At 43.0% G+C, this 24,557-nt stretch overlaps 1 protein-coding gene across 1 annotated transcript in view; it reads left to right on the top strand.

Moving 5' to 3' along the window:
* TDRD7 (tudor domain containing 7) overlaps positions 1-24,557 on the top strand; it is a 123,729-nt gene that overhangs the window by 69,174 nt on the left and 29,998 nt on the right. The window contains exons 7-13 of the mRNA XM_077250660.1: positions 7,252-7,826; positions 9,643-9,829; positions 10,512-10,623; positions 11,862-12,064; positions 20,350-20,484; positions 20,744-20,830; positions 21,337-21,471. Coding sequence (XP_077106775.1) covers positions 7,252-7,826; positions 9,643-9,829; positions 10,512-10,623; positions 11,862-12,064; positions 20,350-20,484; positions 20,744-20,830; positions 21,337-21,471 — 1,434 coding nt within the window. The remainder of the gene's footprint in view (positions 1-7,251; positions 7,827-9,642; positions 9,830-10,511; positions 10,624-11,861; positions 12,065-20,349; positions 20,485-20,743; positions 20,831-21,336; positions 21,472-24,557) is intronic.

The following is a 24,557-nucleotide window of genomic DNA, read 5'->3' on the forward strand; positions in this document are numbered from 1 at the left end:
GCAATGACTATTTTGGTCATGTTATCCATTGCAATTTCTTCCACGTATCCCAATATGCAAATCAATGGGTTCCTAGGAACAATACAGCCATATACCAATTCAATACGGTTTATTACCACTATCCAAAAGGAGGACAGTCTGGGGCAATGCCACAACATATGCAGTATGCCCGCCTGAGATTGTGAGCACCTAGGGCACTCCGAATTAGGCCTCAATCCAGCTTTGAATAACCTATCGGGTTCTGTAGGCCCTGTGAATAACAAATAACTGCGATAACCTACCAGGTTCACTCATTGAAATCTTGGCCACATATTCTAAAATCGATTCCCATCTATCCTTATCAATCACTCCCAATTCAGCTTCCCATTGCCCTTTAGCCCTAATAGGGTGTTAATCAAGAAAAGAAAAAAGAAGAAACCCATATACTTCCGATATCGCCCCCTTCGTGCAACTGTTCTTAAGGACAAAGTCTAACATGAGATCTACTTGTACCATTATGGGACTCCTTTTACTTTGTGCTTGATAAGCATGGGAGATACGGCTACATTGGTACAGTTCAGACCGTGATAACTGAAATTCTTCCTGCAGCTTCTCAAAAGTTTTAAGTCTACCCTGACTAATCAGCTACCCCAGCTGTCTAATACCTGCCACTGTCCAAGAATGAAATCCCTCCCTCTGCCTGAATTCTTGTAGATGTATGCTGTCCCATATAGGCGAGTATCTAGTGAGACCGTTCACCCCCTGGTGAGCTTTACTTTTTCCCACACTCTGTGGATTAATCTAATAGTCCAACCCTTTGAGCCCATCTTCTTGAACTGTCTGCCTTCCAGACTATCGCTCATTACCTCCGCCTTTAGTAAGAACCTAAGGCTATTAGGTATTTGTACCCTCCCTGTCTCCTCCCCCCACCCTTTGAGGTGTTGACACTGTGCCGCTAAGAAATATAGCCAGGGATTAGGGAGCGCCAAACCCCCCTCTGTTTTGGGCCTTTGGAGTGTTTCCTGTTTAAACCTAGGACTCTTTCCCCACCCCCATATTAGTTCACCAAACAGAGACTTAATCCTACGGAACCTACACTGTGGAATCCATATGGGAGAGTTGTGTAGCAAATAGAGTAATTGTGGCATTACAATCCTCTTTAAAAGATTCACCCTACCAACTACCGACAAATGTAGTTTATTCCACGCCGAGATTTTTCTACAAATTTTCTGCAGTAGCGGGCTTAAATTGAATTCCTCAAAATTAGTCAAAGGAAGAGCAATCTGAATCCCCAAATATTTGAATTTTTGGACTATCTTCAGTTTTGTAGTTGTCACCCTCTCTCCACTGCCCGTATCGTCCCCCTCAATCAATAACATACAAGATTTGTCACAATTAATCATGAGTCCCGAAAACCGTCCAAATTCTTCAATTACAGCCACTGCATTGCCCAGGGACCTCTTTGAGTCCTCAAGGAACAACAAGATATCGTCGGCATATAAGGCGATTAAATCCTCCCTCATACCGTAAATATAACCTCTCATCTCTTGTGCACCTCTTATTTTAGCAGCTAACGGCTCCACAGCCAAATCGAAGAGCAATGGGGACAGCGGACACCCCTGTCTGGTACCTCTAAACAGCGGGAAACTCTCTGACAGTTTATTATTAACTCTAATTTTTGCCGTTGGGGCAGAGTACAGGAACTTAACCCAATAGGTGAATTTGGTGCCAAATCCCAGGTGATCCAGAACCGACCACAAGTAATTCCACTCCACACAGTCAAAGGCCTTATGGGCATCCAAAGACACCGCTACTCTCTTTCCAGCATTATCGGCAGGGATTTGCATATTTAAAAATAGCCTCCTTAGATTGATTGCCGTGGATTTATTGGGCATAAATCCAGACTGGTCTGGGTGAATCAATTTATCAATTACTTGGGACAGCCTGTTCACCAGGGCCTTTGCCAAAATCTTTGTCTGCCGTTAGGAGTGAAATTGGTCTGTAAGATTCCAGCTGCCGAGGGTCTTTATCAGCTTTGGGGATGACCACAACAATGGCCTCTTTCATTGATGAAGGCAGCACTCCCCTCTCCAACGACTCAGTGAACACCCGTTCCAATTTGGTCATTAACTCAGCATTAAGAATTCTATAAACCTCTGCCAGGATGCCATCAGCCCCCGGAGCTTTGCCCCCCGCCAGAGCCGCCTTCAATTCTTCCTCCCCAAGCGGTTTATCCATCCACTCATGGTCCTTTCTACTTAGTCTGGGCAAATCAACTTCTTTCAAATATCTGTTCAACTCCTCAGTTCCTTTTTCCACCCTAGAGGAATATAAATTACTATAAAATTTCCGAAAGACTTCTAAAATTTGCTCCCCCTGAGTAACCACTTTTCCCTCCTCTGTTCTTATGGAGTATACATGAGAAGAGTCCTGCTGCGCAGAAGCCACCACAGAAAGCAAATGTCCCACCTTTTCTCCCTCCGAGTAGAATGTTTCCTTTTGGAATAATCTCAACCTGTCTGCCTTGCGCTTATGTAGTTGATCTACCGCTGCCTGAGCCGCCCTCATACGGATTTGTGTGTCCCTAGTACACGGAGTACTCAATGCCTCCTCCGCTGCCTTCAGTTCCTCCATCACCGCCTTGTCCTGGATTTTAGACCTGGTTTTGTGTCTAGAGATGTCTTGGAATAGGATTCCTCTCAGGTACGCCTTCATAGTGTCCCATACTACGTGGTACCCTGCGCTCTCTTCATTAATCCTAAAAAACTCCACAAGTTCTGCTCCCACCTGTTCCATATCCAGAAGCTGTAACCAGAAGGGGTGAATTTTCTAATCCCATCCCCCCTAATTTACCCTGGTCTGCCAATTGTAGCGATACCAATACTGGGCTATGATCCGATAGTACTCTAGGTCTATACTCCACCTCGTGTATTAAGTTATTCATTCCTTCGTTTCCCAAAGCCACATCAATACGAGATAAAGAGCCATATGTTATCGAATAGCAAGAGTATGTATATTCATCAACATTACGTACCCGCCATAAATCTATCCATCCTATTTCTCTTAAATAATTTCCAAAAGGAGTAACATTCCCCTCCCCTCTCAACACAGCATGCCTTCCCTTGTCCCAGTGAACATTGGCTATATTGTTTACATCGCCCACTATAAGGAGAGGGACCCCGTCCCACCTACCCGTAATTTCCAGAATCTCCTGTAGCTTTTTCTTGGAATATGGTGGTGGAATATACACTGTGTTCCAAATTATTATGCAAATTGGATTTAAGTGTCATAAAGATTTAATTGTTTTGTTTTTCAAATAAACTCGTGGATGGTATTGTGTCTCAGGGCTCAATGGATCACTGAAATCAATCTTAAACACATGTGATAATTGGTTTTCCAGGTGATTCTAACTAAAGGAAAACTACTTAAAAATGATGTTCCACATTATTAAGCAGGTCACAGTTTTCAAGTAACATGGGAAAGAAAAAGGATCTCTCTGCTGCTGAAAAGCATCAAATAGTGCAATGCCTTGGTGAAGGGATGAAAACATTAGAAATTTTCCAAAAACATAAGCATGATCATCGTACTGTTAAGAGATTTGTGGCTGTATCTGAGCACAAATGTGTTTGTGCTGATAAAGGCATAATGAGGAAGATTTCTGCCAGTCAAGTTCATCGGATTAAGAGAGCAGATGCTAAAAAGCCATTACAAAGCAGCAAACAGATATTTTAAGCTGCTGTTGCCTCTGGAGTCCCTCGAACCTCAAGGTGTAGGCTTCTTCAAAGGCTTGCTGTGGTGCATAAACCTACTATTCGGCCACCCTTAAACAGTGTTCACAAGCAGAAATGGTTGTATTGGGCCCACACATACATGAAGACTAATTTCCAAACAGTCTTGTTTACTGATAAGTGTTGAGCAACCCTGGATGGTCCAGATGGATGGAGTAGTGGATGGTTGGTGGATGGCCACCATGTCCCAACAAGGCTGCAACGTCAGCAAGGAGGTGGAGGAGTCATGTTTTGGGCCAGAATCATGGGAAACGGCTGGTAAGGCCCTTTAAGGTTCCTGAAGGTGTGAAAATGACTTCTGCAAAGTATATAGAGTTTCTGACTGACAACTTTCTTCTATGGTTTAAAAAGCAGAAACGTGCCTTCAGGAGCAATGCTGCAAAGAATACCTGAGTCATTGGCTGCTATGGGCATAAAAGGAGATAAACTCATGGTGTGGCCACCATCTTCCCCTGACCTCAACCCTATAGAGAACCTTTAGAGGATCATCAAGCAAAAGATCTATGAGTGTGGGAGGCAGTTCACATCCAAACAGCAGCTCTGGGAGGCTATTCCAACTTCATGCAAAGAAATACAAGCAGAAACTCTCCAAAAACTCACAAGTTCAATGGATGCAAGAATTGTGAAGGTGACATCAAAGAAGGGTCCTATGTTAACATGTAACTTGGCCTGTTGGGATGTTTTGGCGTTAAATAGCTTTTTTGTTCAGTGAATGTGACCTCCTAATGCTGCAAATTCCACAAATGAGCCTTTTCAGTTCTTTAAAACATATCAAATGTTTAGAAATTCTACTGTGCATAATAATTTGGAAGAGTGCATTTTGAGTTTTTATTCATTTTGGAGATTATACTGTTATCATTGGGAGGTTTCTTCAATAAAATTCAATGTATAATCTAACGGGTGATAACTTTTATTAGACTGACTGTCATTTGCACCGACCATTTAGGAAAATCTGATAAAAATGTAATTTGCATAATAATTTGGAACATAGTGTATATTGACACAATATAAATTAGTCTATTAAATATCTTACATACTAGAAACACATATTGACCATCTTTATCAATAATAACCTCAATCTCTTCGAACGGGACACTAATGTGTATCAGTATTGACACTCCTCTGGCATAGGTTGAGAACGTCGAGTGATACGCCTTTCTCACCCATCTCTTTTGCAACATAGCTACTTTTTCCACCACCAGATGGGTTTCCTGTAGGCATATCACTGAGGGCCTCTGTTTCAGTACATATTGGAACATAGCTGTACGCTTAGTAGCATTTGCAAGTCCCCTAACATTCCAACTTAAATTTTTTAAATCACCCCCTCCATTGTGTCTTACAGAAATGATAAGTAAATTCAGGCTTCCTAAGCTCTCTAACCCTCCCCCCCCCCTCTTCACCCTCTTCCGCCCAACTCTAATTCCCAACTGAAATAACTCAATAACTCCCCCCCCCCCACCAAAAGAGTTTTGTTTATCCCCTATCAACTCTTGGAGTACCAGAATCAACTCACCCTCTCAATTTGAGATCTGGGAGCGCTATTTTAAAGCCTAACAATACAAACCCTGCGCTCCTACAACTCTCCCGTCCACCATAAACAAGATGCAATATCCGTTGCGCCGCCGAACACATCCTGATTATGTTAAGATAGCATCAAATCACAGTAAAAGTGGCAATTGACTATCAAATTCAAACAAACTTAACAGTTAAGGGTTAACAGTTGTCTCAATAGCACTCAGATCAGCTTCAACGGGCCCGCTCCGCTCTGATATGATTAGTGTTGAGATCAAGCCAGTGTGTTGCCTCCTCTGGGTTTTGAAAAAAGTGCACCCGATCCATAGCCACCACTCTCAATTTATCTGGGTAAATCAATGAGTAACGCATGTCCAATTCACGCAGTCTACTCTTGACTTCTCCAAACTTCATCCGAAGCTTTTGGACCGCCGCAGAATAGTCTGGATAAATGGAGATCCAGTTACCATCAATAGTTAGCACATCACAATTCCTGGCTTTCCTCAGCAAAGTATCCCGGTCTTGGTAGTTCAGAATTTTAGCTATAATAACTCTTGGGGCAGCACCCAGGGGGAGGGGTCTAGTGGGAACACTATGCGCCCTTTCAACGGCAAACATTTTGGTGAGACCATCGCCCCCCCACCGTGTTTTTCAGCCATGACTCAATGTAATCCGTGGGGTTACTCCCTTCCACCTTTTCTGGCACCCCAACAATCCTTAAATTGTTCCTGCGGGAACGGTTTTCAAGATCATCAGTCTTAAACTCCAGTTCAGCAATCAGTTGAATGTTTTTTTTTCCCCTTTTTAGCAATTCATTAATCTGGTCTTCAGCGCTCCCAACAATTTCTTCCACCACCTCCACTCTCTTTTCAACTTTACACATAGCAGAGTTTAGAGCGACCATCTCTCCCTTTAAATCATCCACTCGCAGGTTTAGTGCTGCCAGGGCGGACTTACAGTACACCACCACTGAAAAAATGTCCTTTAGCGTCAGCTTCTCCATTTCTGATAGGTCGAGCTGCCCAGTCAGGTCAGCTCCTGCTGCCATGCTAGGGGATCCCTGATCCACCCCACTGCTCTGCAGCTGCACCCTTTCCTTCCTGCTGATCCCCGGGAACGCATAATGCTCCAGGCCCCACACCCTCAGTCTCTGACCGCACATTTACAGCCTCTTCTGACCTGGCAAACCGCTCCAGCTTAGCGATCACTTCCATCTTCCTCTGGTAAGCAGCGCTCGTCTTTGCCGCCTCCTCTGCAGACTCGGCGCCATCTTGGGCCTGCGAGCTTCCCGCCGCTGCCGGCTCCTTCTGCCTCCTGCGCGTCATCCTCAGATGATACTCTGTATCACCGGACCGCACCTCTCTCACTCTTCGGGTCTCCGTGCACTCCTGGGAGTGAATTCAGCGTTCGGCGGCCCCTCCAAAGGGATTAATTAAAGGAGATTGTAGCGGGAGAGCTCAGCTGCTCGTCCGTTCACATCGCACGCTAGGCCACGCCCCCTTTGTCTCCTTTTACATTGCGTTCAGGCACCCATTCAGTGACACCGTCGGGGCTTACGTCCGAACCCCCCGCAAAACTGGATCAGAATGTATGCGCCAACAGGGCCATAGACAATAATGGTGTCAGCAGATGCAGTCTACCATGTCTGAGTTTCCGCCTCCAGTAGGCGTACACACCCGAAAATTATGCACGGCAGAGGGCACGTTCGCTCTGCCAGCACCATTATAGTCTATCGCCCGTCAGGGCATACATCTGAAAGGATGTAAAGGACTTTTCACTTCCTTGTTAATACATTTAAAGTTTCTGAGGTCTTTGCTGTCGGTAATAATAAAAATGGTATAAAACCTAAATGCTGAACTGTATTACACTTTTTTTGACACTTTGTTGGATTAAAAATAGACTACTGAATTAATTTTTTTTTTGAAGATTTGTGGTGATAAATGTCCTAATATAAAAACTTGTATTCTTTCAGGCACAGAAGTTCACGCACAATGGCTATACAGAAGTTCTTTTATGTTCCCCCACAAAAAAGCCAGAAATGCCTCAAAAGATTACCCAACAAAGCACTGATCAGGTGAAACCAATTCCTACCTATGGCCAGACAAAGCCACCCTCGCTTCCAAATCCAACTACAAACCCTGTACCTCATTCTGAACTTAAGCAAAAGGTTTCTGAACTCTTGACTCACTATAGCAATGGTCTCTGGTTGCAGTCACTCCCCAAAGTCTTTGAGGACACATACAAAATAACATTTCCTTCTGATGCTCTTAAAATGAATGACCTTTCTGAAATATCTAGTGTGGATGTTATTTCTGAGAATCCATACAAAGCAATCCTGTACCCAAAGAGCCCTCAAAGCGGAGAGACAAATCGGAACCTTTTGGTCACGAATGAAGGGCAGAAGTGCGATGACAAGCCTTCTCAGATGGAACAGTCAGAAAAGGAAATGGATCTAGATTTGGCCATTCCACCACTGGTTATTCCAACAGAAAGCTCTCCCTCTGTTCTAGTTGTGGAATTGACAAATACAGAGGACGTTGTCATACGGTAAGTGCTCACAGTTCTATATGTTTGCAGGGGATCTTACATACATAACTGTATTTAAAGCATACATTTACATTGCCATGAGACAATATCACGCAGACTTTAAAGCTTACCTTTTCAGTTTACTTTTTTTCAGAATTTGTGTTCTTGTGCGTAATATGAGGAATATCACTGACTGTTTTAGGACTTGTATTCTGGGGAAAAATCACCAGTTTTCTCCTCGGCATGCTCTTTCTCTAACTTTCAGTTGTCTTTGAGCTAGTGGATGGAGACAAGCTGCTATGATTAGTGATGAGCGAGTGTGATCGTTGCTCGGGTTTTCCCGAGTACGCTCGGGTGGTCTCCAACTATTTGTAAGTGTTCGGAGATTGTTTTTGTCAACTTGCAGCTGCATGATTTACAGCTGCTAGACAGTCTGAATACATGTGGGGATCCCTAGCAACCAGGCAACACCCACATGTACTCAGGCTGTCCAGCAGCCATAAATCATGCAGCTGCTAGTCGACAAAAGCTAAATCTCCCGAGCAGTTTCAAATACTCAGAGACCACCTGAGCGTGCTCGGGAAAAACCCAAGCAACGAGTATACTCACTCATCACTAGCTATGATGCCTTCTATACACACTGCACACAGAGACATGAATTGGTGCGTTTCTTTCCCTATGTAGCACGCAGACATAAGGAGCAGCAGAACATAAATCATTTACAACACTCTCACAGTGAATCAAGCACTAAAATGAGCTAAATCACTTAGATAATGAAGCACGATCCACCTGTCCTTCACTGTGCAGAATACTCCTCTCTGTCCTCTATCCATGTGAATGAACTGCCATAGTTAACCACTTCACTAAAAATCTTGCTTTCCCAAATACTTTTATAACAAGCCTGCACATCTGTGGGTATACTGCAGGGTGTATTTATATAATAACTAGATAGGGCCAAAAAAAAAAGTAAAGATGGTGGCAGGTAAGTATCGGCGCTGGAAAAAAAATCCAAAATGCTCGAGTGGTGCTTTAAGTGAGCTGACCTAGATTGGTTTCACCTGTTGTTACAGGGTGGATTGTGATATCAGTGGAAAAAGAGGTATCTTTTGTTTTACAAATTTTCTTCCATTTACTTGCACTATTGATTTATGCAAAGTTTGCAAGTCAATGTATTTAACAAACACATTAAATGTTACATAATATAATTGGAAAATAACACCTGTCCATCAATTTCATCCATGAGATGGGACAGGATTTGAGTCATGGCAACTGGGGTATGAGTGAACTTTAAAACTTAGTGATAATCTTTTTATTTTTATATAGCGCTAACACATTCCGCAGCACTTTACAGTTTGCACACATCAACATCACTTTTCCCGATGGGCTCACAATCTAAATTCCCAATCAGTATGTATTTGGATTGTGGGAGGAAACCGGAGAACCCAGAGGAAACCCACGCAAACACAGGGAGAACATACAAACTCCTTGCAGATGTTGTCCTTGGTGGGATTTGAACCCAGGACTCCAGCGATGAAAGGCTGCAGTGCTAACCACTGAGCCACCGTGCTGCCCATATGATAATGTCTGTAAAGCGCTGTGGAATGTGATAGCGCTATATAAACAAAGCATAATAAATGATGTAAGCCTTTCTGAAACCATCATCGGTGGCCAGCTCCTGGGGTGGACGAACACGGATTCGTAGTTCTCCTAGTAAACAAGCCTTGTTGGGTCCGAACACTGAACCCCATCCAGATAGAGGGAGTGCCTCCTAAACTGATGGGTGGATTGCTACTGCTGTTGTATTAGAAGCTGTTAAGGTTAAATGTGTTTTCTATAGATATGTTGGCAAGAACTATTCTGCAGCACAAGAGCTCATGGAAGATGAAATGAAGGACTATTACAACGTGAATGCTTCATCCATGAGATTGAACTCCCTGAAAGTGGCGCAGCTTGTGGCTGTTAAAGTAGAAGATGAGATATGGCTACGTGCTCAGATCCTATCTGTTGAAGGAAATAAAATTAAGGTATTTCATTTCAATGTTGGTTACTACTTTTCTCTCAGACGAATGCTTGTTTGGCCAACAACGATCTTTCTGAAACCCCCAAAACACATGACCCCAAAGGCAAATTGCAAGTTCCCACACGGTTCCAATTTGTCTATCTGCCTCTCTGTGTATTAGCCAGTAATTTGATTGATGGCCATGCCGTACTACATTTCTCCTGCAACATCCACTGCGTGGGAAATTGTATAGCTGGCTCTCCTGACAGCAATAGCTGCTTATCAGTCCAGCTTCACATAAATGTGGAGTTTTCAAGCTGTTACCCAATGACTGACCCCTGTGGGCTTATGTTAGGAAGACTGACAAATATTTAGTGAGGCCACCCAGTGGGCTCCTTACCCCATAGTGAGCAGTGATAAAAATGAATATATTCTGCGTTATAGTGAGTCCATGCTCACACAAAGCCATGTCTCTACGTGCTCAGCTTTCAGGTGAAGTCGTCCGAGGCTTCTGGTATAGAATGAGGCTCCTAATAAGCACTGACTTCTATTGTATGGTATGTGTGACCTCTCCACATGCTGGGCCTTGGAGGTGGTGTGTACAGTCATTAGGTCAGACTTTTATCAAGTAGTAATGACTGTTATATCTGTTTAGATGCCCACGTAATATTTACTTTTCCAATTTCTTTCTTTTTTTTTTGTTGCAGGTATTGTATGTGGACCATGGTTTCAACGAAGTCGTGGATTGTAGCAAAGTTTGTCGGCTGGACAAACTATTCTACTCCCTTCCGTTCCAGGCTGCAAAATGCCGACTAGCAGGTGTGTATTTATGTATGTGTTTCACTTCTTGCATCCAGTGGGGTTTCGTTTGTGTCCCAGCATGCACTTTGGAGATGTCGTCCAGCGCCTGGCACTGCAGTCACTGTCATACCTGTTGTCCATACCCTCAAAAGGTTAGGCCCCTTTCACACATCAGTTTTTTTCTTTCAGTCGCAATCCGTCGAATTTTGAAGAAAAAAAAATGGATTCTGCGACTGATGCCCCCGGATCATTTTTTTTCTCATAGACTTGTATTAACAACGGATGTCCTCACGTTTCATCTGTCGTTCGCCGGATCCGTCAAAAATTGTTTGTCCGGAGACAACGGACATAGTAATGTTTTTTGTGTACATCGAAAAAACGGACAGCGACGTCCGTCGTTTGCTCGAATGTTAGCCTATGTGCGCCGCATCCGTAAAATAACGGAATCCAGTGACGGATTCCGTTTTATTTAAACTGAGCATGCTCTGATTTTTTTGAGGATTCAATTAGCCAGAGCCACTAGTCGGATCCATTTAAAAAAAATAGATCCGTCGCATCAGTTTTTCACAATCTTTGACGGATCCATCGAACCAATGGATTGTGACTGACAGCAAAAAACTGATACGTGAAAGGGGCCTTAAGTCATCACAGATAACTGTTACATGGGGCTGTCTATTCCCTGCTATTCTGAGTGTTCGCCCATTGTCTTTAATCAACACATGCTCGTTATTCTGTCCCTGCTCGCCACCATTACTTTCATTGCACACTGACAGTGCCCTCCCTCACCAGCTGTAAGTGACAGCTGTCTGGCTCATCATTTCTCAATATTGCAGGTGGGAGAGTGCACTGTCAGTGTGCAGGGGAAGCGTACCGAGCATGTGTCGATGTGGATAATCAGCGCATCCGCAGTATATCAGACTAGCTCAGCTCTTGACAAGGTTATCCCTGGTCACTATCCGTGTAAGAGTAGGGATAGCAGTTATTTATAACTAGCAGATGGGGATTACCTGAAAGAATACCACCTGTTTCACATTGGTAGCTACAGACTATGTGAAGGGGCATAAGGGATCTTACAGCTCCGCTTACTGCATTTACATTTGGCTTAAAGATCTGCCCTATCTAATGTAGTGAGTGCGATTTCTTTACTCCAGTCACATGTTCGTTGCACTTTACATCTGTGTGTTTAAGAGATTTGAAGCAAGGCCTACAATGCAGTACAGTTTTATCTATGAATATATCTATAATTTATTTGAAAGGTTTGGAAGCCTTTTGTGGTGACCCCGTTGTGGTGAAAGCAGTGGAAACAAAGGCCTGTGGTAAAATCCTTGCGGTTGAGATTCTTCAGAGGAGTGACAAGCCATTGGTCATACTGTATGACACTTCAGGGGATGAGGACATAAGCATAAACGCCGTGTGTCTCCGGGAGCTATACGATCATTCACTGCTTGCACAGGTGAAGGTAAGCAATGCAGTACTGCAACCGCAAGATTCAAGTCAAAGTTTTTCACTTGTCAGAATAGAGTAAAAAAATTAGTTATATAAAATTGCCCTCCTTAACCCTTCCTGACACCCACCATAAATGTATGGCGCAACAGGAAATGCCTCCCTCCAACACCTGTACATGCATGACGTGATTTTGCCAGCTCACAAGCAGAGCCTGGAAATGATCAGCAGGCGTCTGCTGTATATCGTAGCCGAATCCCTGCTGTATCAGCCATTTAACCATTCAAATGCCAATGTCAATAGCAACAGCAGCATCTATACTCTCATTTGAGGGACGGTTCCCCGGAAATAGAAAATGCCTGCCTGTTAGTTCTTAGGCCTATAGTAAAGAAAAATCACAGTCCTGGATAACGTGGAGAAACCTGGTCCCCTTTTTTTTCTTTTTAAATATGCACTCAAGCATCCTGCAAACCCCGGTGAATGTTCAAAAGATTTCTCAAAAATGCTGCTCTGAAGGTAGGGGTGATCTGCTCCTGTATGAGCACTCAGAGCCAACTAGGGGCTTGTATACTGTCGTCTGAGCTCATAAATGTGCACTCCTTCATGTAAGGGGCCAGGGTGGATTGATTTAAATCACGCCGATTTAAATCATGATTTAAATCACGATTTAAATCAAAAGATTTTTTTCTATTTAAATCGGATCGATTTAAATCATGATTTTAATCATGATTTAAATCACTGATTTAAATCAAAAGGTTTTTTTTAATATAAATCACGATTAAAATGAGAAGTGAGAGCAGTGCGCATGTGCGCCCATAGTTACACGGACGAAACTAGGGGCAACGATCTAACGCCAGGGTGAGGGGGGGACCCCAAAGTAAGTAAAAATCTTTTTTGTTTTACTATATGGCAATAGGTAGGTGTTTAAAAGCAGCATGTCTTAATTGTATAAACTATTAATAGCCTCCACATTTTGTTCATACTGCCCCTTTAATTCCACACTTCTAGCTTGTTTTCACTTTTGGTTTAGTTTCTTTTTCCATTCAGTTGACATGCCCAAACTTGTTGGATAGTCAGCATCCTACAGAAACCTCTGGAAGAGCATGGCATTGTGAATGTTACACATATACAGCCTTTATTCTACTGAGTTAAACAACTCAGCTTTATCTCATGATGGAAGAACCTTTGGATGGTAAAATATTTTCCTCAAAAAGCAGTTTATTGAAAAAAATCCGATTTAAATCAAAAAAATCCGATTTAAATAAAAAAAATCCGATTTTTTTGATTTTTTTAAAAAAACATTGATTTTTATCCACCCTGTAAGGGGCTGAACGCTCCTTCCTGAGCAGTGCACATCTGATAATTCTTCTGAGCCATTGGTGGATGTCTCCAGGCCCTCGCTGAGCTGCAGACTGTTTCAGTGCCTGTCAGCTGATTCATGCTGCCGAAACCGCGGACACCATGAATCAGACACTGCGATGTAACTCACCCCCCCCCCCCCTTCCCAATACTACGATCGCAGCATTTAGCAGGCATACAGAGGGAGGTAGCTCCCTCTGCACTCCGTTCGGCGTCCCCACGACATCATCATTGGGGCCTGATTGTTGCCATGCTGACACAATGTTTTCATAATGACATCCGGGTCACCAGGCCATGCGCAGAGCACAGTCTCAGTCTAACTGACGGTTATAAGCCATTTCGATGCTCGTAAAATAGGTAAACAAAAAAATGTAAAAAAAAATTATATATACCATATATAAGCCGAGGCACCTACTTTTACAACAAAAAAACTGGGAAATCTTATTGACTCAAGTATAAGCTTGGTATGCATTTTCCCCTCATCCCCATCCTTGTATGCATGGCCTCCTCATCCCCATCCTTGTATGCATGGCCTCCTCATCCCCATCCTGGTATGCATGGCCTTCTCATCCCCATTCTTGTGTGCATGGCCTTCTCATCCCCATTCTTGTGTGCATGGCCCCCTTATCCCCATCCTTCTATGCATGGCCCCCTCATCCCCATACTGGCATGCCTAGCCCCTCATCCCCGTCGTGGTCTGCATGGCTCCTGAACCCCGACACAGTCTGCATGGCTCCTGATCCCCGTCACAGTCTGCATGGCTCCTGATCCCCGTCGCGGTCTTCATGGCTCCTCATCCCCGTCGTTGTCTTCATGGCTCCTCATCCCTGTCGCGGTCTGCATGGCTCCTCATCCCTTTCGCGGTCTGCATGGCTCCTCATCCCCGTCGCGGTCTGCATGGCTCCTCATCCCCGTCACGGTCTGCATGGCTCCTCATCCCCGTCGCGGTCTGCATGGCTCCTCATCCCCGTCGCGGTCTGCATGGCTCCTCATCCCCGTCGCGGTCTGCATGGCTCCTCATCCCCGTCGCGGTCTGCATGGCTCCTCATCCCCGTCGCGGTCTGCATGGCTCCTCATCCCCATCGTGGTCTGCATGGCCTACATGAGAAAAACATAAAAAATTATACCATCCTACTTTCCGTCACTGCGCTCCCTCGCAGTGTCTTGTTCCGATGCCAGCAGCGGCGGGGCGATCACGTGTGCCTGCTGCTAAAGGAAATTAATATTCATTGTGCTCGCAGTGAAAATTCATTCCCTTAAGTAGCGGGAACATGTGATTGCCCCACTGCTGCAGGGAGCCAGCGGCCGCGACTACTGTACTCTTTAGTAGCGGGGTCAGGCTTTAGCCGCAGCAGCCGACTCCTGCTTCCTGTGACCCTCTGACGCTCTTCTGGGACCCTCACTCGAGTATAAGCCAAGGGGGGGCTTTTCAGCACAAAAAATGTTCTGAAAAATTCGGCTGATACTCGAGTATATACGATATGCAGATATGAATATGTGTATGTATGTATATATAATTTTAATATATTTAATTGGTACTAGTAAATTTTTATGTAAAAAAAATACAAATTCGGTATCGCTGCATCCATGACCCACCCCACAAAACTGTCCCACTAGTTAACCCCCTTCAGTTATCGCTGTAAAACAAACGAATGTAAATAAAAATGGTATAGCTGAAAACGTCATCTTGTCCTGCAAAAAAAAATAGCTGCCATACAGCATTATCAGTGAAAAAATAAGTTACAGCTCTTAGAATACAGCAATGCAAAAAAAAATTTTTAATAAAAGTTTTTATTGTGAAAGTGGCAAAACATAAAAAAAGCTACATAAATCTTTTCGATTTTTACCACACGCGGAACGGCATAAACCCCCTCCCCCCAAAAAAGTTGCCTAATCACTTATACCACACAAGAAACAGCGTAAAAAATATATAAGACCAATTCTCAACATGCTGTTGATTTCTTCATTCTGCCTCCCAAAGATCACAGCAAGGGTATGAGTCCCACGATTGGTAATTGCTGCAGGTTGGATGCTGATTATTTATGCAGCGTCAAACCTGCAGGGGCCCGATGATACAGTATAGTGGATGGGATTTCAAGAAATTCCATGTCCACAGACGCCCGTAGCTCACCTGCGGAGCCTGACATGCACCATGTCTTTCCAGACCGCAGCATGTCAATTTAGCTACTCCGCAAGAGAAATTTCACCCATAGAATGTATTGGAAATAGTGATTCTGCATGGTTCAGTGAGCACGTGCGGATTCAGCTGTGTTCAAGTAGACGGCAGCACTTTGGACACAGCGAACATGCACTGCTTCCAAAGCTCTGTTACTTTCGGATCATGGGCATCCAGCCTCACATTTATCCTGCGCTGAGTGCTTAGACCGAGATTTCCGTGTAAATCTCTGAAAAACATGGTTTAGATGGATTCCCCCCAAAGGATGATTCCCTTTGAGGCAGATGGGGACACTGTGGACGCTGTCTGACATGTGATCCAGTGGTGTCTGTCTCTGTAGGATTGCATAAAAGTGCCAACGGCCAGTTTTGTGCACTTCTGAAAAAAATAAAAGTTCTGAACAGAGGCCAGACGGAGTCCAGAGTAACTCTGCTGCCTCGTTATAGTGAATGGATCTCTCGGGGGTTTCATCTGAATCACGTCACTCGGAGATTTACATGTAAATCCAAATGCAAGTGCTCTGCATAGAGTGCCGGATAAATGTAATCCCAAACATTATGTAAAATGCTCCCAATAAAAACTTCAATTCAATCCACAAAAAAGCAAGTTCCTTCTCGGATCCGTCATTTGGAAATATAGGGGCTTCCACGTCATTGGTAGCACAAAGGCTCTGGGAAAAGCGCTATGGCTCCTCGCCCCGCAAAAGAAATCCAGCCAATTCTGCTCTCCCAAATCTAAATCCCTTCTGGGCCCCAGTGTGCCTAAACCACATTCACTAGTTTGCAGTTTACTCTGTGACATCCACTACTGCTTGTTTCTGGAAAACACCCATGGAGTCAAAATAGTCACTACACCTGTAGATAAATTCCCAAAGGGTTATAATTCCCAAAATGGGGTCACTTGAGAGGGAGAGATTCTGCTTTTCTAGCACTTAGGGGCTCTGTATATGGAGTCCGCAAACTATTCTAGGACAATCTGCACTCCAGGAGGCAAATAGCGCTCCGTGTCTCCTGAGTCTCTCTGTATGGCTAAGCAGTACTGTACAGCTATATATGGGGTATTGCCACATCCAGCAGAAATTGTGGGACAACTTTTGGTGCCATTTTTATCAATTTCTCTTTGTTAAAATGGAAAATCTGGGGCTAAAACTAATTTTTCTGTGTTAATAATGTATTTTTTTTTTCTTCACTGCCCAATGGAATAAAATTCTGTGACACACCTGTAGTGTCAATGTAATCGTTGCACCGCTAGATTGATTAATCAAGAATTGTATTTTGTAAAATATGGTCACTTATGAGGGGTTCTGCTGTTCTGGCCCCTGAGGGCCTCTCCTAGTAGGTCATGGCACCTGCAAACCATAGCAGTAAAATCTACGCTATAATATGGTGCTCTTTCCCTTCTGAGTTTCTGAAAAGTATTTAATGTTTACATGTATGGTATGGGTGCACTCAGGAGAAAGTTTTACAACAAATTATGGCCTATTTTTTTCCTGTTAGCTCTTAGAAAAATTCAAAACTTAGGGTATGTGTCCACGTTCAGGATTGCATCAGGATTTGGTCAGGATTTTCCATCAGTATTTGTAAGCCAAAACCAGGAGTGGGTGATAAATGCTTAAGTGGTGCATATGTTTCTATTATACTTTTCCTCTAATTGTTCCACTCCTGGTTTTGTCTTAGGCTACTTTCACACTAGCATTAACTGCATTCCGTCACAATGCGTCGTTTTGCCGAAAAAACGCATCCTGCAAAAGTGTTTGCAGGATGCGTTTTTTCGCCATTGATTAACATGAAGCGACGCATTGTGACGGATTGCCACACGTCGCACCCGTCGTGCGACGGATGCGTCGTGCAGTGGCGGACCGTCGGGAGCAAAAAACGCTACATGTAACGTTTTTTGCTCACGACGGTCCGCTTTTTCCGACCGCGCATGCGCGGCCGGAACTCCGCCAGAACTCCGCCCCCACCTCCCCGCACTTCCCCGCACCTCACAATGGGGCAGCGGATGCGCTGGAAAAATGCATCCGCTGCACCCGTTGTGCGGCGGGGACAACGCTAGCGTCGGGGACCTCGGCCCGACGCACGGCGACGGGCCGAGCCCGACGCTAGTGTGAAAGTAGCCTTACAAATACTGATGGAAAATCCTGACCAAATCCTGATGCAATCCTGAACGTGGACACATACCCTTAGAGCAAAAACATTTTTAGTGGTAAAAATGTAATTTTCTTCACTGCCCAGTAGTATAAATATCTGTGTGGCACATGTGGTGTCAATAAGATCACTGCACCCCTAGATGAATTTATTGAGAGGTGTAGTTTGTAAAATGAGGTTATATATGTGGGGGTTCTGCTGTTCTGGCACATCAAGGGCTCTGGCAATATGACGTGGCAACCTATTATCATTCCAGCAAAATCTGAACTCCAAAATGGAGCTTCTTCCCTGCTGAGCTTTGCTTTGCACTGCGCCTCAAAAGTAGTTTTCGACCTCATATGGGGTATTGTTGTAGTCAAAAGTAAATGCACAACAAATTTTGGTGTCTATTTTCTCCTGCTAGTCTTGTAAAAATGAAAACTTGAATCGAAAACATTTTTGTGGGAATTTTTTTTTATTTTCACAGATCAACGTTGTAAAATTCTGTGAAGCATCTGGCGGGTTCAAGGTGCTAACCAAGGGCTCTCCCAACATGACATGACACCCACACACAATTCCATCAAAGTCTGCATTCCAAAACGTCACTCCTTCCTTTCAGAGCCATGGTGTAGGCCCCAAACAGTAGTTTCCCCCCACATATGTGGTAGCTGCTTTGTTTTTTTTTTTCCCACGGCTCAATGTTGTTATTCCAGCAAATTAGTCTTTAAAAAGTCAAATGGCACTCCTTCCCTTCTGTACACTGATGTGTGCCCAAACAGCGGTTTTCCTCCACATATTGGGTATCCACGTACTCTGGAGAAATTGCACAACAAATTTTGGCGTCCATTTTTTTCATATTACTCCTGTGAAAACTTTTAACCCTTATAACTTCCTAAGAAGAGAAGAAAATTGTTTCCAAAATTGTGCTGATGTAAAATCGACATGTGGGAAATGTTATTTATGAACCATTTTGTGGGACATACCTCTGATTTAACCCCTTCATACCGTGGCCCTTTTTCGTTTTTGTGTTTTCGTTTTTCGTTCCCCTCCTTCCCAGAGCCATAACTTTTTTATTTTTCCGTCAATATGGCCATGTGAGGGCTTATTTTTTGCTGGACGAGTTGTACTTTTGAAAGTCATCATTGGTTTTACCATGTCTTGTACTAGAAAATGGGAAAAAAATTCCAAGTGTGGTGAAATTGCAAAAAAAAGTGCAATCCCACACTTGTTTTTGTTTGGCATTTTTGCTAGGTTCACTAAATGCTAAAACTGACCTGCCATTATGATTCTCCAGGTCATTACGAGTTCATAGACACCTAACATGTCTAGGTTATTTTTTATGTAAGTGGTGAAAAAAAATTCGAAACTTTGCTTTAAAAGAAAAAAAAAAAAAGCGCCATTTTCTGATACTCGTAGCGTCTCCATTTTTCGTGATCTGGGGTCGAGTGAGGGCTTATTTTTTGCATGCCGAGCTGACGTTTTTAATGATACCACATTTGTGCAGATACGTTCTTTTGATCGCCCGTTATTGCATTTTAATGCAATGTCGCGACGACGAAAAAAACGTAATTCTGGCGTTTCAAATTTTTTTCTTGCTACGCTGTTTAGCGATCAGGTAATCCTTTTTTTATTGATAGATCGGGCAATTCTGAACACTGCGATACCAAATATGTGTAGATTTGATTTTTTTTTTTATTGTTTTATTTTGGATGGGGCGAAAGGGGGGTGATTTAAACTTTCATATATTTTTTTATTTTTTTCATATTTAAAAATTATTTTTTTTTGCTTTTGCCATACTTCAATAGCCTCCATTGGAGGCTAGAAGCTGGCACCACTCGATCGGCTCTGCTACATAGCAGCGATCTGATGTTCGCTGCTATGTAGCAGAAATGCAGGCTTGCTATGAGCGCCGACCACAGGGTGGCGCTCACAGCAGGCCGGCATCAGTAACCATAGAGGTCTCAAGGACCTCTATGGTTACCATCCTGACGCATCGCCGACCCCCGATCATGTGACGGTCGGCGATGAGGTCATTTCTGGCCGCCCGGCCGGAAGCGCCTGTTAAATGCCGCTGTCTGCTTTTGACAGTGGCATTTAACAGGTTAATAGCGGTGGGTGAATCGCGATTTCACCCGCCGCTATTGCTCGCACATGTCAGCTGTACAAAACAGCTGACATGTCGCGACTTTGATGTGGGCTCAGCGCCGGAGCCCACATCAAAGGGGGAGACACGACATGCGCAGTAATAGTACGGCACATGTCGTGAAGGGGTTAAGGGCATAAAAATTGAAAGTTCGAAAATTTTAACATTTTCTACGTTTTTGCCAACTGTAAGTCATATCGAAGAAATGTTACCACTATCATGAAGTACAATATGTCACAAAATACTATTCCAGAATAAGTGGGATCCGTTTAAGTATCTTAAAGTTACTACTTCATGAAGTGACACTGGTCAGAATTGTAACATTTGGCCTGGTCATGAAGGAGAAAACAGGCTTGGTGGCTGAAGGGGTTAAAGTGGATCATAATTCTGACTTGATTTGATGAACTCTTTTCCAGAATTAGGAACCTAATGTTAAAATGTGTCTTCTTCCCAAACCTTTACTTTTGGCAATAAACCAAGTTTCTCCTATCTTTTAGGTGAAGTCTTCATACACGAATGTGAATGTGACCAATGTTTGTTCTGATGGTACATTGTTTTGTCAGTTGCCATCAAAAGGTCTGACGAAACTTAATGAGCTGCTGCAAAAGATTGAAGCTGAATTTAATTCAAAGGTATGCCCAGAAATTGTGTGCTCCTGAATATCCAGTGCATAGGGTGAGCTTCAGTCCCCAAAACCGCAAGCAACACAGAAATCTTGTTTGTAACGTGGAAAACCTCACATTGTTTAGTATATTACACATGGGGTTTTTTTTAACCCCTAAATATTGCTGTACTCCTTCTGTCATATGGAATAGTTGTGACAGATTGCATTTATTGTCATTAATCTTCATATTATAATAGTAAATCCTTCTTTTCTACTGTTTTTTCTAGACTGTTACTTCTAGTTTATTTGTATCCCTTCCATTTTATGGAAAAATATGCTTGCTCTTCAACAAAGGGAAATGGGCACGTGTGGAGGTAAGGCCATTCCTTATCATTTGTTTCATGAATTAAATCTCTTCAGATCTAAGATTTGTAATGTTGTAAAAATTGGTATATCATGGCTTATAGGGCCACATTAGAGGATGCAGTAAATGACAGTGCTCCTGTCTGGGTCAGTGATAACGGGCAGCGAGACAGGATTCCCACAAAACTCTTATTTTCCGGCATGCTGGCTCTGCTTTTGATTAGCCAGGCCTGGCACCATGTCATCTGTGCATCAGGTTGTAAAGATGGCATTGTACCAGCCCTGACAAATCAAATGCCGCAAAGTAACAGAATCATGGGACTTCTGTCTAGCTGCCGGGTATCACTGACCTGGCCATTGGACTGGAGGCCCACAAATCTATCTACTCATCGTGAACTTGGAGTGTACAGAGTAGAGTGCTGTGGGGTGTGCGGACCCTACATAGATCTCATTCTTTGATGTGCATATTGGGTTCATGTAGAATTACCCGTAACAGTTTCCATTTTATCTTCTATAGATAACAAGTGTCCACAGTAGTCGAGCTCTAGATGTTCAGTTCCTGGATTATGGATCAATTGCTTCAGTGAAGGTGTCTGAGCTGAGAGAAATTCCATCTCAATTTATACGAGATTTAATCTCAATACCACCTCAGGTAACTGTCTGAAAGAACAAGACACAGCTAAAATCACAGGAATGTAGTTAAAGGACCTGTCCCCAGTTTTTGCTCTTATTTTTTTCCTGCTGCTCCGCTGAATATTCCGTTTTCTATAAATCTGCCTGAACTGTGAAGTCAGTAAGACAAAGTTCAAATCGACTCCATGAATGGCCAATATTTAGTAATATTGTGGCGTATGAGGGTGCTAAATAAGGAAGTATAATAAATCACGCTCTCTGTAGTAAAATGGTAACATTAGGCATCACTGGAACACCACTGTTAGAGAATAAAATGTATTAATCGAAGTCCCCAATTTATAAACTAGCTTATAAACTGCTATTCTGAGCTATTTTACATTTTTGTGAAGGTTAATAAATTATAAAATAAGAATGTTCTAACAACCCCTGCTCCGCCTAAAATTTTGACTCTACAGTTACATCTGATAAATTAGTTTTTATTTTTTTTCCGAATTCAGCCATGTAACTTGAAGGCCATTACAAAAGTAGTAGACCTAGTGAGATCTTATTTATCTCATATACGTCACGGCGATTTTACGGGTACAGAGGGTGTATATGTGTGCCTCCAAGTGTCAACTGAGCGGGCACCGCTCCTGGCACTTTAACCCCTTAAATACTGTGATCGCAGCATTTAGCAGGCATGCAAAGGGAGGCAGTCCCCTCTGCACTCCGATCGGCGCCCCCATGGCTGCGCATAGGCCCGATCATTGCCATGGTGACCCGATTGTTATTATGATGACATCCGGGTCACTGGCACTAGCCAGTTAGTTAGATCATGCTAACTTTTGTCAGCAGGGCTGACAGTTCTAATGCATTGCACTTCTAATGCATAAGAACTGCGATCAGACTGAAGAAAGTGAAAGACCCTTAGATGTACTGTAGACAATTTGTTAGTTCCATAAATGTGAAAAGCCAAAAACATCACTGCTCACCAACAACAGTGTGTGGAAACCTTGTGAAGACTTACAGAAAACGTTTGACCTCTGTCATTGCCAACAAAGGATGTATTACAAACTATTGAGATGAAATTTTGTTTCTGACCAAATACTTATTTTCCACCATAAAATGCAAATAAAATGATAAAAAACAGACAATGTGATTTTCTGGATTTTTTTTTCTCAGTTTGTCTCCCATAGTTGAGGTCTACCTATGATGTAAATTACAGACGCCTCTCATCTTTTTAAGTGGTGGAACTTGCACTATTGCTGACTGACTAAATACTTTTTTGCCCCACTGTATGTGTGTGTATATATATATATATATATATATATATATCAGTCAAAATCAGCACTACATCTGTAGATAATTTCCCAAAGGGGTATAATTTCCAAAATGTGATCACTTGAGGGGGGTTCTGCTCTTCTTGCACTTAAGTGCTCAATGTGTATGGAGTCCACACAATATTCTAGGAAAATCTGTGCTCCAGGAGGCAAATAGCGCTCCATTCCTCCCAAGTCTTGCTGTATGGCTAAGCAGTACTGTACAGCCACATATGGGGTATTCCTACATCTAGCAGAAATTGTGGGACACACTTTGGTGCCATTTTTACCCATTTCCCAGTACGAAAATGTAAAATCTGTGGCTAAAACAAAATTTTGGTGGTTAAAAATGTAATTCTTCTCTGCTCAATACTATAAAAATCTGTGAGGCACATGTGGCGTCAATATGATCACTGCACCCCTAGATGAGTTCATTGAGACGTGTAGTTTGTAAAATGAGGTTATATATGTGGGGTTTCTGCTATTCTGGCACTTCGGGGGCTCTGCCAATGTGACATGGCACCGTCAAATCAGTCCAGCAAAATCTGAACTCCAACATGACATTTGTCCTCTTCTGAGCTGTGCAATGTGCCTCAAAAGTATGGGGTATCCACATACTCAGGAGAAATTGCACAACAAATATTTGGGTCCATTTTTTTTTTCTCCTGCTATCCCTGTGAAAATGGAAAAAAAAAATTGGGGCTAACAGGACGTTTTTGGGTGAAAAAATATTTATTTTAATTTCCACAGATCACCGTAAAGTTCTGTGACTCACCTGTAGGTTCAAGGTGCTCACCACACATCTGAATCAGTTCTCTGAGGGGGCTAGTTTCCAAAATGGTGTCACTGCTAAGTGTTTTTTTTTTTTTTGCCCTAGTTAGTCTGTTTAGGGGATTTTTACCTGTGGCTGGTCTCCTTTTAAAGATTACAGTCTCCTTTGAAGTCCAACCACAAGCATACTTTCAAGAAAACCTCTGTAATGACAAGCAACCCATCGGCGACCCTCAATCGCACGACATCTGCACCGATGGAAGCATAGAATAATGCGCCTTCATGCCGGTACACTGTTAATGCTGCTGTCAAAGATTGACAGTGGCATTTAACAGATTAACAATCATGGGCGGAGCTGTGTGCCACCCTTGGTTGTTAAAGGCAGGTCCTGGCTGTAACACACATCCATTACTTGTGAGTATGGGGCGAACCCACTCCACATACACCTGCAGTGGGGTAAATAAGTATTTGATCCCTTGCTGATTTTGTAAGTTTGCCCACTGACAAAGACATGAACAGACTGTCATTATAAGGGTAGGTTAATCTTAACATTGAGAGATAGACTATCACAAAGAAAATACAGAAAATCACATTGTAAAAATTATATAAATTAATTTGCATTTTACAATGAGAAATAAGTATTTGATCCTCTACCAACCAATAAGAGTTTTGGCTCCTCCAAACCGGTTAAGACACTCCTGCTTTTGCACAACTGCGCTAAAATTGTGACCGTAACTGACACTATTTTTGCCTAGTTCTGTCCAAGTGGGTGGAGCTGAGGTGAGATGGTGGTATGGTGACCGCCTCTCATTGCAAGTCTTACTTCATCAGGAATTGGAGTTGGATATGTGGTGAGGCGGGCACACAAGTGCACACCACTCATCTTGCACTCCTGATTCTTGAAGAGGTGTTCGACTCTTTAGGAATAAAGTGTCTGAGTCCTACCCATATTCTCATCAAGATCGGCATGAACAACACTAGTCTTGATGTACTGTATTTCGGTAAAATTCGCTTAATTGGGCCCTGTTCACTTTGT

The sequence above is a fragment of the Ranitomeya variabilis genome, chromosome 1 (genome assembly GCF_051348905.1).
Source record: "Ranitomeya variabilis isolate aRanVar5 chromosome 1, aRanVar5.hap1, whole genome shotgun sequence".
In the NCBI taxonomy this organism is placed as follows: Eukaryota; Metazoa; Chordata; class Amphibia; order Anura; family Dendrobatidae; genus Ranitomeya; species Ranitomeya variabilis.